This window comes from Notolepis coatsorum (genome assembly GCF_963971535.1).
Source record: "Notolepis coatsorum genome assembly, chromosome: 14".
Classification (NCBI taxonomy): domain Eukaryota; kingdom Metazoa; phylum Chordata; class Actinopteri; order Aulopiformes; family Paralepididae; genus Notolepis; species Notolepis coatsorum.
The window spans coordinates 78015365-78028440 of record NC_140178.1 but is presented as its reverse complement, the minus strand read 5'-3'; the positions used below and the strand labels follow the sequence as shown (position 1 = coordinate 78028440).

The window sequence follows — 13076 nt, the reverse complement described above, 5'->3', positions numbered from 1 at the left end:
CGATGATTCTGACATCCGAGGTAATACTCTGTTTAAATGATGGTCATAAATGAGCCCATGTATTTGCATTTTTTTTTTGTATATCTCTTTCTCAGATTTTTCTGTTTTCTCCCCGTCCCAATTTAGTTGTTGTGCCAATTCCCCGCCCCCCCCCCCCCCCCCCCTACCTGATTGTTGTGCGCATGTTCTCCTACTGGTCGGTACACGGGAACCCTGAAGTATCCGCACGCTTCCTCCGACACGTGTGGCGACAGCCAGTGGCTCTCTTCTCACCTGGCAGCAAGGGCTCTCATTGGTGAAGTGTAACACGTGGGAGGTCCGCTGCCTTCCTCAAGTCCTGCCTCCGCTGAGCAAGCGCCCAGACCTGACCTGTAGGCGTCGCTGTCCACGCCAGTTTCCCACCCACGGCTTCCCTCCCCCTAACCCAGCCAAACGAGTTAGTATAGCGATCAGCCCAAGCCAAGGCAATGCTGACTCCGGGAGCATGCATTGGTGACGAGCGCAATCTCCGCTATGCCACCTGACCGCCCTTGTATTTGCAGTTTTAAAATCAATAAAAAAAAGTGATATATAATATGACCAGAAAGTACACAGCCTCTACTGTCTTTAACTATAAATGAACAGAACACTCTAATTTACCATCTGTAAATAATAACATTTTGAAAACATTGGTCCTCATTCTCAAACGTGTTTCGTAAGTGCCTTTGTAAATATCTTGGTAAAAATTTCGTTCGAACAGATTTAAGGAAATTCCTGAACGTGTGAAACGGTCTCCGTAACTCGTCAAAATCTTCGCAGCTGGGTTCCCATGAATGAAATACGTCACTCATTCTTAAACTGAAATGCGCGTTCTCGTTTATTGAATTTGCATACAGACACGCCCCGCCAGCTCCTTATAAGGCGAATGAGGCGTGTGCAAAACAGCAGAGGTTCGGCATTGCACTGCACCATGCTGTTATGAATTGAAAATGGGGGACCCTGATGTACTGTAAACAAGACGAAAGTCTTTCTCTGGTCTGCATCCCCTTAACAATTGTGTGTATTGAGCCGTACTGTATTGTACCCATTCTGCAATCTGTTAATACAATTTTCAATCAATCAATCAATCAATCAATCAATGCTGATCCATTCAATAGGCAGCGTGGAAGCGATTTGTGACTGATCTCAAAATTAGATGATTAAAATGTATTGTTATTATACAGTACAAGTACAATACACCATCCAACCAGAGTGGATAAATAATGCTCCATAAATAAATAAATGCGTGGAGAAACGGCTTAGTGAGGCAGCCTCAGCGCGCGAGCACACACTGTATACGTGCGAAAAATGAATCGTTCCAGCAAAGTACGCCTCTATTATTGTACTTACTGTACTACTATAATACCTAATAAAAAAGTCATGACAATAATAGAAGCCTACTTTGCTGGAACGATTCATTTAGCACGTATACAGTACGTGTGTGTGTGTGTGTGCTGTGGTCGTTTCTCCACGCATTTATTTCGTTTAGCAATAGGAATACATCAAACCAACAATAAATAATATCATAGAGAAGAAGACAGTATATGGCATATTAACAGTATATTCCACTATACAGTAGCTATATCCGCAGTGATCGGTACAAATATTGTCGTATTAATTATCATTATAATTATTTAATTCCATGGATGTCTGTAGTATTGGCAATCCCCAATGACTTGTCCCGGAGAAAGCTGTTGGAAACACGGGTGCACACCGGTCTGTCCGATTTACGACTAAATCCTACAAAGAATTTACAATACGAAGCCGTTCGAGAATGCCGAATAAGTACATAAATCGAGTTACGAAGGAATTCCTTAGTAACATTTACTTATGTCCGTTAGAGAATGGGGACCATTGTTCCTCTGAAAACATCAAACGGTTCTTTGTCTGAAGTACCCAATTCTATTTTATTATAATGTAATAAATAATAAATGTCATGTTTTTCAACGAGTGTGTCGCAACTAGGGATGTCCGATATTATCGGCCTACCGATATTATCGGCCAATATGTGCATTAAAATGTGATATTGGAAAATATCGGTATCGGTTTTCAAAAAAATAATATACATTTTTTACATTTCTATAACCTTTATTTATCCAGGCAAGCAAGTAAGAACAAATTCTGATTTTATTTATTGTCAAAAGTATGCATAATGTTGTGTTAATTCCACAACAAGAGATATGTAATGTTAATTACCTGAAATTATTACATTTTTGGGGGGGGGGGGGGGGGGGGGGGGGAACCCTGCATATATCGGTATCGGTTGATATCGGTATCGGAAATTAAGAGTTGGACAATATCGGTATAGGTAAAAAAGCCAATATCGAGCATCCCTAGTCGCAACTCATCCTTCCATAATGACAGTCACCGTATATAGTAAGCATCAATCATAGAGGAAAGAAAAAAATTTGGAGTCACAATCAAGAATGGGGTATATTTATAAAACGCAAGCAATAAGTGAACGAGCAAATATTGAAAACATGACTCAATTGTGTTGTAGGTGAAGCCTCGTCACAAACCACAACCTCCTATTCCACCCATCTATGAGGAAATGACCAGAGAGCAGCGGTGTGCCGGAAACCCCCAGAATAACCACCAACACCTGGAGGAAACATGCTTTCCTGTGTACGCCAACCTCAACGTCAGGCAGGACAACCACTACGCCTGCCCCAGGCAGACTGCCTCGAGTGTCCGACACCACTTCTTATTCTCAGTGTGATGGTTGAAAAGTTCACAGGACACGGGATATGTATCGGGACCTTGTTCCGTTTTAACGCTCGACAACAGTCAGGTTTACGGTAACCGCTTACCGCCTGTAATGCGCTGATCCGCGTTTAGGTGTGCAAAACAAAGTACTGTAAACCAAGAGTTGAGTTTGGTGGGGGGGGAGGGGCAATAGTCCGGGAGCCATGGGGTTGAACTCTGATTGATTGAACATTTTATTAACAGATTGCAGAATGGGTACAATACAGTACAGCTCAATACACACAATTGTTAAGGGGATGCAGACCAGAGAAAGGCTTTCGTCTTGTTTACATCATCTTGTCCGCCCTTTTCAATTCATCAACATATATGACATACAGATAGACAGTACTGCTACAGCTATACATTTATGACATACCTCTGGCCAGGTCTTTTCACAATCTGCTAACATTGTCTCTCCAATCTATACAGCATTGTCTACATTAACATTTAGAATAGATGACCTCCTTTATTATTAGCCATTGTAATCTTTGGAAGAGCTGTTGCAAATTTTTTGTTGCCCATATGAATAAATGGACCAACTCAATGCAAACTTAAGTTGCGTGTCACTGCTAATAACTCCTGCTACATGTAAATTTGATGCATTTAATTTATGTTCAGCATGCAATATCATACATCTCTATTTTTGTGATTTTCAGGCATGAAGGGGTTATTATCTGAAAATGCCCAAGGGATAGTACCCTCTTGTATTTTGAAGAGGTACCCCGAAGCTCCAAGAAACGGCAAAGAAAGAAACTGCAACCGACAAAACAAGGTTCACCTATAAATCGGGCTATGGCTCCCGGACCGGACTACAAGATGGGGAAACAAAATCAAAACACCAATAAGATCACAACTACTTTCTTTTCAACAGCCAAGAAAAAACTGCAATTTTATTAATATTTGAAAGAAGCTCCATAGTTCATGAAAACATGTGTTTTTTTTCGGTGCATGTCATTTAACAATCACATTCTATGAGGAGAAAGAGATATAGAGAAAAATTAAACATTACAAGCCACTGACTTTTTCATTAAGTCTCAGTACAGACATTTTTCCTTAATATATCAAAAAAAAAGAAAAAAAAAAAAGGCAAAAAGCAGCCCTACACCGGTTGACCCCCCCCCCCCCCCCCCCCTCACCCACCCACCCCAACAAAACTAAACAACTGAAAGAGAGACAAAAACAACAACAGAGATTACCCATGAGGGTGTCGGGCTATAATCCCACAGTGCTAAAGAGTGAGACGCTCATTGGTTTTTAGGAATACACAGCATGGCGATGTAACGCTAGGTCAATCTGAATCAGGGGAAGGAAATGGGACGCACAGGGGTGGGGGCATGAGTCCAAGTCAGTGTGTGGGTTACCCCCCACCGTCCCACCTCCCCCCTTAAAAAAAAGAAAACCCCAAAAGAACAACATTGGATCCCCAAAACCCTGGTGAGAGATGAGCCATGTAGAAGTAGGTCACAGACCCCCCCCCCCCCCCCCCCCCCCCCCCCCAACACTTGTGCATAGATTCATGATCCTTTACAACCAGCTCTTCTTGTTTTAAAAACAGCCTCCAAATAAATGCGGGATTAAAAAAAAATCCTGCAAGTGTCGGATTTTTTCTTTTTCTATTATTTAATACCCGCTGTAAGAGAGAATGAAAGAGTAAAGAAGGAGTAATGCACAATGTTCCTGATTGCGTCAGGACGGGACCTCATATTAAGAAAATACAATAAAAGATTCAAACATACAGCATTTTGCATGTTATTCACCGTCTTTTTTCTTCTAACAATCAAAATACTTTTTTTTCTTCTTTTTTTCTTTTTAAATGTAAAGCAATTTTAATATATAGATTTCTATATAAAGCACTCAATTTTTTTCATTTAAAGTCCATTATTTGGTTAATATGTAACTGCTACGGATTTAGAAACAAAAAGGTATGTTCTCTTCTTCTGAAACCCATAACTTTCAGTGCTTAGAATTGTTTTATTTTTTTCCCCTCATCCTTTTGTTTTTTCTCATAAAAACGTACATTAAAATGGCGTGGAGTTGGTACTCTGGAACCCTGGCCTTCCTGAGACGAGATCCACTTTTTCGTGTGTGTGCAAGATAGTGAGCAATTATGTCTTCTTTTACAAAGGAAAAAAATATATATAACGCTATATATAATCAAACATAAAAACGTACAGGCTTCAGATAGTCCATGAACATCAACATAAGATGAAAAGAAGTCAAAAGGTCAAATAGAACATGACAACACTGTTCGATCCCAGAGTTCTGAAAGTAGCACGATAATCTTCATTCTGCAAAGTGTTGTTGTGTTTATTCTTTTTTTTCTGGAAGAATTTGTCCTTTTTATTTTTCAACATTCCCATGGTTAAATTCCTTTTTTATTTATTTTTTTACTCCAGAAAAAAAAACATGTTTTGTAAACTGTTGGTGGCCTGGCAGAAAAACAAACAAACAAAAGAACAACAATGAGAATTGGAACATAAACGAAACAGAATGTAAGCTAACAAACGAAAAAAAAAGGTAGGCACCTCTGATGTTGAACCTTGGAAACCAAGGTTCAATCTGATGTCTTGTCCTTCACTCTCTCCTCAGACGTGGGAGAGCTACATGTCCCTCTACACCAATCTATGGCCACAGGTCTGCAAAAATACTTGTTGCATTTTTTTTTTTATCCATTTACTTTTTTTCTGTATTTTTCTTTCTCTTTTCGTTTATAATCTGAAAAATGGTGCAATACTCATAATTATAATCCATTTTTTTCTTGGATTATTCCACAATGAAAGCCACTAAGGTAGATAAACATATTACAGATTAAAAACACTTATTTTTTTAGTCCTTGAGTAAACATATACACGTGAACTGTCCGCCTGTCTCCCCTCAGTACTTGTATCATGTTGTTGGATTAGCTGGATGAGGGGGTGAGGCCAACACTCAGTGCAACGCTGGAGGCTAATAACAATTAACATCAGAATAATAGACTTTTTGACAAGCAAAAAAACAAAACAATATAACAAAAAAAAAACAATATACTGAATTGAAATGAAAATAAAAACTGGAAACGTGTCCGCGTTACTCACAAACTGTTTGAACCTCGCATACTTATTCTCTCACGCGTGTCATTCATACCACATACCGTACAAGCAACCTTGTGCAAACACAACAACAGATGTCAATTTGCCTTTATACCGATCTTTGTTTTCAACAATGCTCGTATTTCAAATTTAGTTCACTCTGAACAAGATGCTATCAAAAATCTCTCAACTGTATGAATGAGACAAAAAATCATTACAAAAAAGTGTTCACATTACATTATTGGCGCTTTTATTTTTTTTTGTCTTTTTCTTATGTTTTTTTTTATTCAAGTATTTGTTTCCGTTATTTTGTATTATTCTGATATGTTTATGATCTTTTCTTCTGGGAAATATATGTCGAGAAGGATACACAGGGTAAGGGCTGAAAACGGGGCAGGGGGCGAGAGAGCTTTGGGTAAAGTGAAAAGAGAGATCTAGCCATATCCACATATACACCCATTATGTACTCTTTTGACTGTATACATGTATATGAACTAGCATGTGCATATTCAACCCAGGCCCTTTCAGAAAGAAGATGATCTGTTATTCCAGCTCTTCAGCTGGGGTCCCTGCCCCGTACCCCTCTCTGATCCATGATTGAGACACATTTCTTTGCTAGAACTCCAGTTGGCTTCGAGTCCGGGCGATAGAAAAAAGGAAAGGGGTGAGCCTCTTGATGTCTAACACTAGACGTCTGACAGGTAGATAAGGGCAAGGCCGAGGGTGCGGCAGGGGGGGGGGGGGGGGTCTCCCAGTACTGGTGCTGTGCTGAGAATTCAGGGGGCGTGTCTGAGACTCGGCCGCTCAGATCTCCCCCCCCCCCCCCCTTCCATCCTCCCACTTCCCCTCTTATTCGCCAGTCCCTCTGCCTAAAGTCCAGTGTGTATTAAATGCAGGTTTTTCCAGAGAAAACAAAACAAAAAAAACAGGCAATAGTGATTGTTTTGCTGAATGTCAGGGGAGTCTTCAGTGACTCTGGAAGAGGGGTTGTCCCCTGGGTTCTTTGTTTTAAGACTTGGTACCAAACATGAAGCGTGTCCCTGTTTTCTGCCCCTTGCATGGAGACCCTAACCCCAAACCCAGATCTGTGGAAATGTCCCCCATTCTGTTGGTCGGCTGGCTTCAGGCTGGAGATCAGAGACACTGTGGAGGCAGCTTCCCCAGAGGCAGCCCAGACACCGAGCTCCAGTGGGTGAAGAAGGAAGGCAGAGCGAGAGAAAGAAAAGAGGCATCTCAGCCTGGGAGCACGGCTACTTACTTCAGGACTTTGTGAAAACCTTCACTATAAAGAAATTTTTCTTTTTCTTTTTCCCTCTTTTACATTTTTAAAAGATGTACCCGATGTGACTCAGCAACACAAAGACACATACCGGAATCGCCCCACACTTGTAACAGATTTTCTTTCCCTCCTCCGCAATTCTCGCGGTCCCCCACCATTTGATAAGACCAGGCCCACCTATCTGATCTACGATAGCCTCCCTACCGCCTCAAGCCTCCTGGAGTCTGTGATGTAGAGGCCGCTGCAGCAACCTGGGATCCCATAGAAGGACGTGGCCGATGTGGAAGTAGAGATACGCAGTCCAAGTTGGCACATGATGAGGGGAACCGCCTGCTGCCAGCATGTCGCTTTAGTGTAAGAAGAGAGAGTACATATCCTGGACGCTGCCGTTAGCCTAGTGTTCCTCTTCAGGGGAGCGTTGTAAGAGATATAACAGAGATCGGTCAAGAGACTCTCAAAAAGATTCTCCTTCGCCAGGTCAACCTGGGAGGTGGAGCTGCCTAGTACTGCTGGTGGGTCTGGTATGTAGTGGTATAGGGGCTCGGCAGATATGACGTGGGGGACTGTACTGCACTAGATGGCCGTGAATGCGCCCCTCCTAGTCTTTGCATAGAAACGGCGGTCGGTTGAGGTGGTTCCAAAATGTAACAGAGGAGCTCCCAGAGCCTGTGTTAAGAAATAAAGCACCAGTGTGAGTGAGGCCCAGGCGAGACCGTGTGTGGAGAGACAAATCCTAGCAAGGAGACGAGGAGGCTGGTTGGACATCTTGGGGACCTTCTGACTACAAAATAACCTTTCACATGTGATCCCACTCTTCACAACTCTCCCCCCATGCCTGATTCTGACATTAGCCGACCCCAAAATACAGAACCGCCCGTTCCGTCCCGACTGAGATCTGCAGTATTAGTTTGCCCTTGACTCCCCCCCTGGGGGCGGAGCGGCGTGGCCTGTACCTCTTAGCCACACGCGGTCTGCGCCTTGTTAAAGAGGGAGGCAGTGAGAGGGGCAGGAGAGCAGCTGAACACTGCATGGAGACAAGTATCAAACAACCATAAAAACAGTCATTAAAAACAATAAACATTGACAATATCATCATCATCATATCAACGATAACAGCAAGGTTGACAACAACATGAAAAATCAAAACTAAAAACACTGGCGATTCCAGAAGTGAAACCGGGAAATAAACAATACACATCATATCATACCCTCCCATCTCTGGCTAAAGTGATCCTTGCATGAGAGAGAGAGATAGAGAGAAGATGAAGGATAAAGAGTGGAGTGGGGTGTTTTGCTGAGGACAGACTCTGGTGCAGTAGTAGTTGTAGTAGTTCTAATAGAGGTAGGGGCCAGTTCTGACAGCTGCTCTCAGCCTGGAGGCCCAGCGAGGAGGAGGGGAGCCAGTCTGTGGGGGCTCCGCCCCAGGAAGGAGGGAGAGATTGGGGTGAGCGCTGCTGCTGGAGGTGGTGGGGCTCCATACGCTCCGCAGCAGACAGGCACTCATTGGCCACACTATCATAGGTTGGCAGGGCCTCCGAAAGAGAGAAAAAAGAAAGAGAGATAGATAAAGAGAAAGAGAGATGGCGATCCTCCCTGCTGGATCGATAGAACATTAAATGCGTCTAGCTTCTCCAGACACCAAAGGCTAAAACCATCTCAGAGTAATGTAACAGTGATATTTACTTTGATATAGTAAAGAGGAAACACGGTCTCGCTCCGACGAGACAAACACTGTCAGTTATTTTTGTTTTTCCCTTCACTTTGCTACCATTTTTGACATCCTTTCTGGTCCCACAGACATTGGGGGTAAATTGTTTTGATAAAGGAATCTGTTTTCACATCCATGTATAGTTCCAAAAAAATGTGTGTACAGAGAAGCCACCGGGATTGCTTTTTTTCGGTTTTTCATTTCAGTGTCGCTTCTCCCCTCTTCTGATTTATTGGCATTGAAGGTTTAAGGAGCAGTGACGCTCTTGCTAAGTGCTATGAGAACCCACCTCTTCAGAGAAACTAGGGAGAACCCACCTCTTCAGAGAAACTAGGGAGAACCCACCTCTTCAGAGAAACTAGGGAGAACCCACCTCTTCAGAGAAACTAGGGAGAACCCACCTCTTCAGAGAAACTAGGGAGAACCCACCTCTTCAGAGAAACTAGGGAGAACCCACCTCTTCAGAGAAACTAGGGAGAACCCACCTCTTCAGAGAAACTAGGGAGAACCCACCTCTTCAGAGAAACTAGTATCTTTGTTCCATACGTCTGTACCAAAAGCAACCATAGGGGAGGAGGAGCGAATGCATCTGGTCTTCTGGGTTAGAAGGAAATAAAACACCTCATGTTTTGGTATGATACTCCCTCCTCTTCACCCAGTACACACACACACACACACCGGTCCCTCTCCCCTCCCATCTAGTCACTGGAGTGAGCGTGAGGGAGAGAGCTGGCTGAGGAAGTGCTTGGCGTGGACGTCCTTGTGTCTTAGACTAAAGAGCGCGGGTTCAGGCCAGCAAGCGTTTTCTCCTCAGCTCACTCAAGGAGGGGCGGAGGGTGGTGGCGGCTTTAGGAGGCAAAAGGGACATGGAGTTCTTGCAGGTAAGTCATTCCATAGAGTGTCCTCTCCTTCTAAGAGAGAGGGGTCAGGGAACTCCAGAGACCTGTTTTTATTTATTTAGTCTTTTTTCTTTTCTTTTTCTTCTTCTTTTTCACCGGCCTTGGTACTTGGACGGTTACAGAGTCTGTGGCTTATATTGCACGTCACTTGAAATGTATTTAAATTTTTTTTGTATAAACTATAGACCGGTGGACCACATTTACGACTTTTGAGGTTGTCCACAGAGTCAGCGAGAGGGTCCCCCCCCCCCACCACGAGACCAGACTGCTAGTCGCCCGCAGACGAGTCGAGGTGCATTAGAAGTGTTTTTCTTTTCTCTCTCTTTTCATCTTCTTACAGTTCCGTAATAAGAGCAGTGGTTAGTCTTGACGTCCGACGCGACACCCCGACTCTCCCCCTGGATAAGATTGACACATTTGAATATTTACCTCTCAGCTTAATTTGCAATGGTTAAAAAAAAGAGAAGCAAAAACACACTACAAAAATAAATGGCTTGAATGAACAAGGCGAACTAGCGTTGCATCGATCCCTTTTAAAGCGCCATGTTGGGGGACTGAATCCGTTTCACCGTGACAAAGGGGGCTCGAGTCTCCCTCCCTGCCCCCTCCCCCTCTCTGGGTCTCCGCTGGCTCAGAGATGACGGTGTGCAAGTCTCAGGATGTTTCAGTGAGTAGAGAGTGAGCGAGTGAGCGAGGGGAGCAGGGCCGGAAGGAGGTTAAGGCTAGTTTTAGTTGAGAAACTAAATTTCAAAGACCGGACCGGCAGAGAGTTCAATAACAACCATTCTGACTTGAGGGGGGGGGGGGGTTGCTTTGGGAATGATGCATTGTTCTTGGATCACTGAGGTGTAGAATGATTGCCTCAAAAGGGCAGAGGGGGGGGGGGGGGGGGTGGGGGGGAGGGGTGACGCAATTTTTTTTGTAGATGGCAGCTTGTCGTCCTCACGTCGGTTTGACTGAAATACATGTTTCGCCCGGGATAGTTCTCGAAAAGTTTACATTTTCCGTAAAAAGTTCTCTTTCCTTTGTTGAGTCAAAGACTTCCTCCTGTGTCACTGAAGATTAAAACAGAAAGGAAGCTGAACACTGTAACCAAAGCCTGTCACAGAAGGACCCAAAACACAAAGGAACTCCAACTGAAATGAAGGGAGAGGCTGTGGAGGGCGAGCAGACGTCGCTTCATCGTTCTCCATCCCTCCCCTTCACCGTCCACACTGATTATCTCCACATTGATTCGCTAGGTCTCCGCTCCTCCTTGGTGCGTTGGTCCCTCACATGGACTCTCCGCTCAGCAGGTCTCCGGGCAGCAGCGTATTGATTGGGGTGGGACTCCCCATGACCCGTCCCTCCTCGCCGCTGGGGGGCCCCCATAGGCTGGAGTACTGCTGCACGCCGCCCCACAGCAGGTCCCCGCCCGCCTTGGCTCCGCCTCCTCCCAGGCCGCTGCCGCTGTTCCAGTGGGAGTGGGGCGAGTGGCCGATGGGGTGAGAGGCTCCGCCCATCCGCGTCTGATTGGTGCCCGAGTTGGCCTGCCAGCTGGTGGTTCCTCCAAGCGACTGGCCCTGTGCAAAGAAGCGATTCACTTCCTCCTCCCCGGCGAACTCTGCCAGGATGGTGGTGTTCCCGAGCACACACCTGCAGAGAGACGGAGAGTTCCTTATTAAGAGTTCATTACTAAACAATTCTGTAGCACAAGTTCAACTACACCCTGTTCTCGGAAACCAGATTCTAAATCGCGACTCCTCCTGCTTTCAAGAGGCACAAGACAGGGTTGTCCAGCGTCACCTGCACCGTTATCACTGCTATCGAACCTTAAACTGATTAAATCCCATGACCAATAAGGATCATCTTTTCATCTCTTTTCACCTCTGTTTCATGTGTCCTTAACTCATTGGCCGCCAAAAACGAGTATTCTCGTGTTTTCCTTTGATCCCCATTCTCGCTCGGAGCTGCCTGTGTCTCCCTGGCACCGCTGCCTACGTTAAAATTGCAATGACGATCGAATCCCTTTTGAACTGGGGATATCAGTTGTCTTTCAGTACTGAGCCACCTCCGGCTGCTTCCCCCTCAAAGTGAATCAGGACATAGCAATCGGTCAGAGAATTGACGCCTCAAACCTATTATCCCCCCCCCCCCCCCCTTGATGATTTTGTGAAGAAACATATGGTATATACCTTTGATTTGGAAATATTTTGAGTTTCAAGCGAGTAACCCGAACGATTTGGGCATAATGCATATAACACGTCATATCTCGTGTCATATCTCGTCTCCATAGCTATAATACAGAACACATAATGGGTCCGCAAACATCGCGAAAATGGTCAATAACGCTGCCGCCATTGAGTAGAGATGGGAAAACAGCGTGGCTGTCAATGAGTTAACCTCGTCATATGCCAACAAAATGGTTTGATTCTGTTGATATCCAGGGGGATATAGATCAAATGGCTTAGTCATAATGTTCATAACATTTTGGCAAATTTTCAATCAACAATAATAATAATTAAAAAAATTACATTGAAAAACACGATTTTCATTGCACATAGAATTGGTAGTGAAAAAGCCTATAATTTGGAGACGTACATGTGCAGGGACTTCTGGGCCTTGGCGGCCTCGTCCTTGGAGCTGTAGCGCACTACGGCGTTGCCCTGCGTCAGGTTGAGGTGGAATGTGATGAGGGGGCCGTGCTGCATACACAGCGTGCGCAGGGTGGAACCGTCAATCTGGAACAAAACATGAGCAGAAAACACAGTGAGGAGACCCAACAGAAATGAACTGCAACTGAACCATTGAAAGAAAAGAAAAGAAAGAATGTATATATTTTAACTCATTCAGTGCCAATCACGAGTTTTCTCTGGTTTTGCTCGTTTTTGCTTTTATTAGATTTTCCTATACTAGAGACCCATGCGCCTCTCCCTGGCACATTTTTGGGCCATTAGAGATGCAATTCCGATCGAATCCACTAGGTGGCAGTCTCTCCCTATATTTGTAACACATGTGTAACACAGCTGGCCTACCTGATACATTGGATAGAATGAATAGAGCTCTGCTAGGATTGGTGAATACTAAAGGTCAAGCCTTGCCCACCTGGGTATTTAAACTGTTCACAGACAGTGAACCCTGAGTGTTTGGTGTTGCAAGTTTGAGTTTATTGAGAGATTATTGAGAGATTACCGTTGAGCATTGATATATAGATAGATAGTATAGATAGTATTTTATTAGTAGTAGTAGCAGTATTATTTGTAATATTTGTAGTATTTATTTGTAGTTATAGGTAGTAGTAGTCGCAGTACTTTAGAAAGTACAGTGCTTTAGAAAGTACTTAGTCGTGCTAATTAGTAGTACTAGTCAGTAGTAGTTAT

At 44.0% G+C, this 13076-nt stretch overlaps 1 protein-coding gene across 1 annotated transcript in view; it reads right to left on the bottom strand.

The window, feature by feature from the left end:
- Positions 1 to 4263: 4263 nt before the first annotated feature.
- Positions 4264 to 13076, bottom strand: part of tnrc6c1 (trinucleotide repeat containing adaptor 6C1) — a 232364-nt gene continuing 223551 nt past the window's right edge. Inside the window, exons 20-21 of the mRNA XM_084329916.1 lie at positions 12298 to 12437; positions 4264 to 11352 (exon numbers count right to left, since the gene is read on the bottom strand). Of these exons, the coding sequence (XP_084186042.1) occupies positions 10989 to 11352; positions 12298 to 12437 (504 nt within the window). The 3' untranslated portion in view covers positions 4264 to 10988. The remainder of the gene's footprint in view (positions 11353 to 12297; positions 12438 to 13076) is intronic.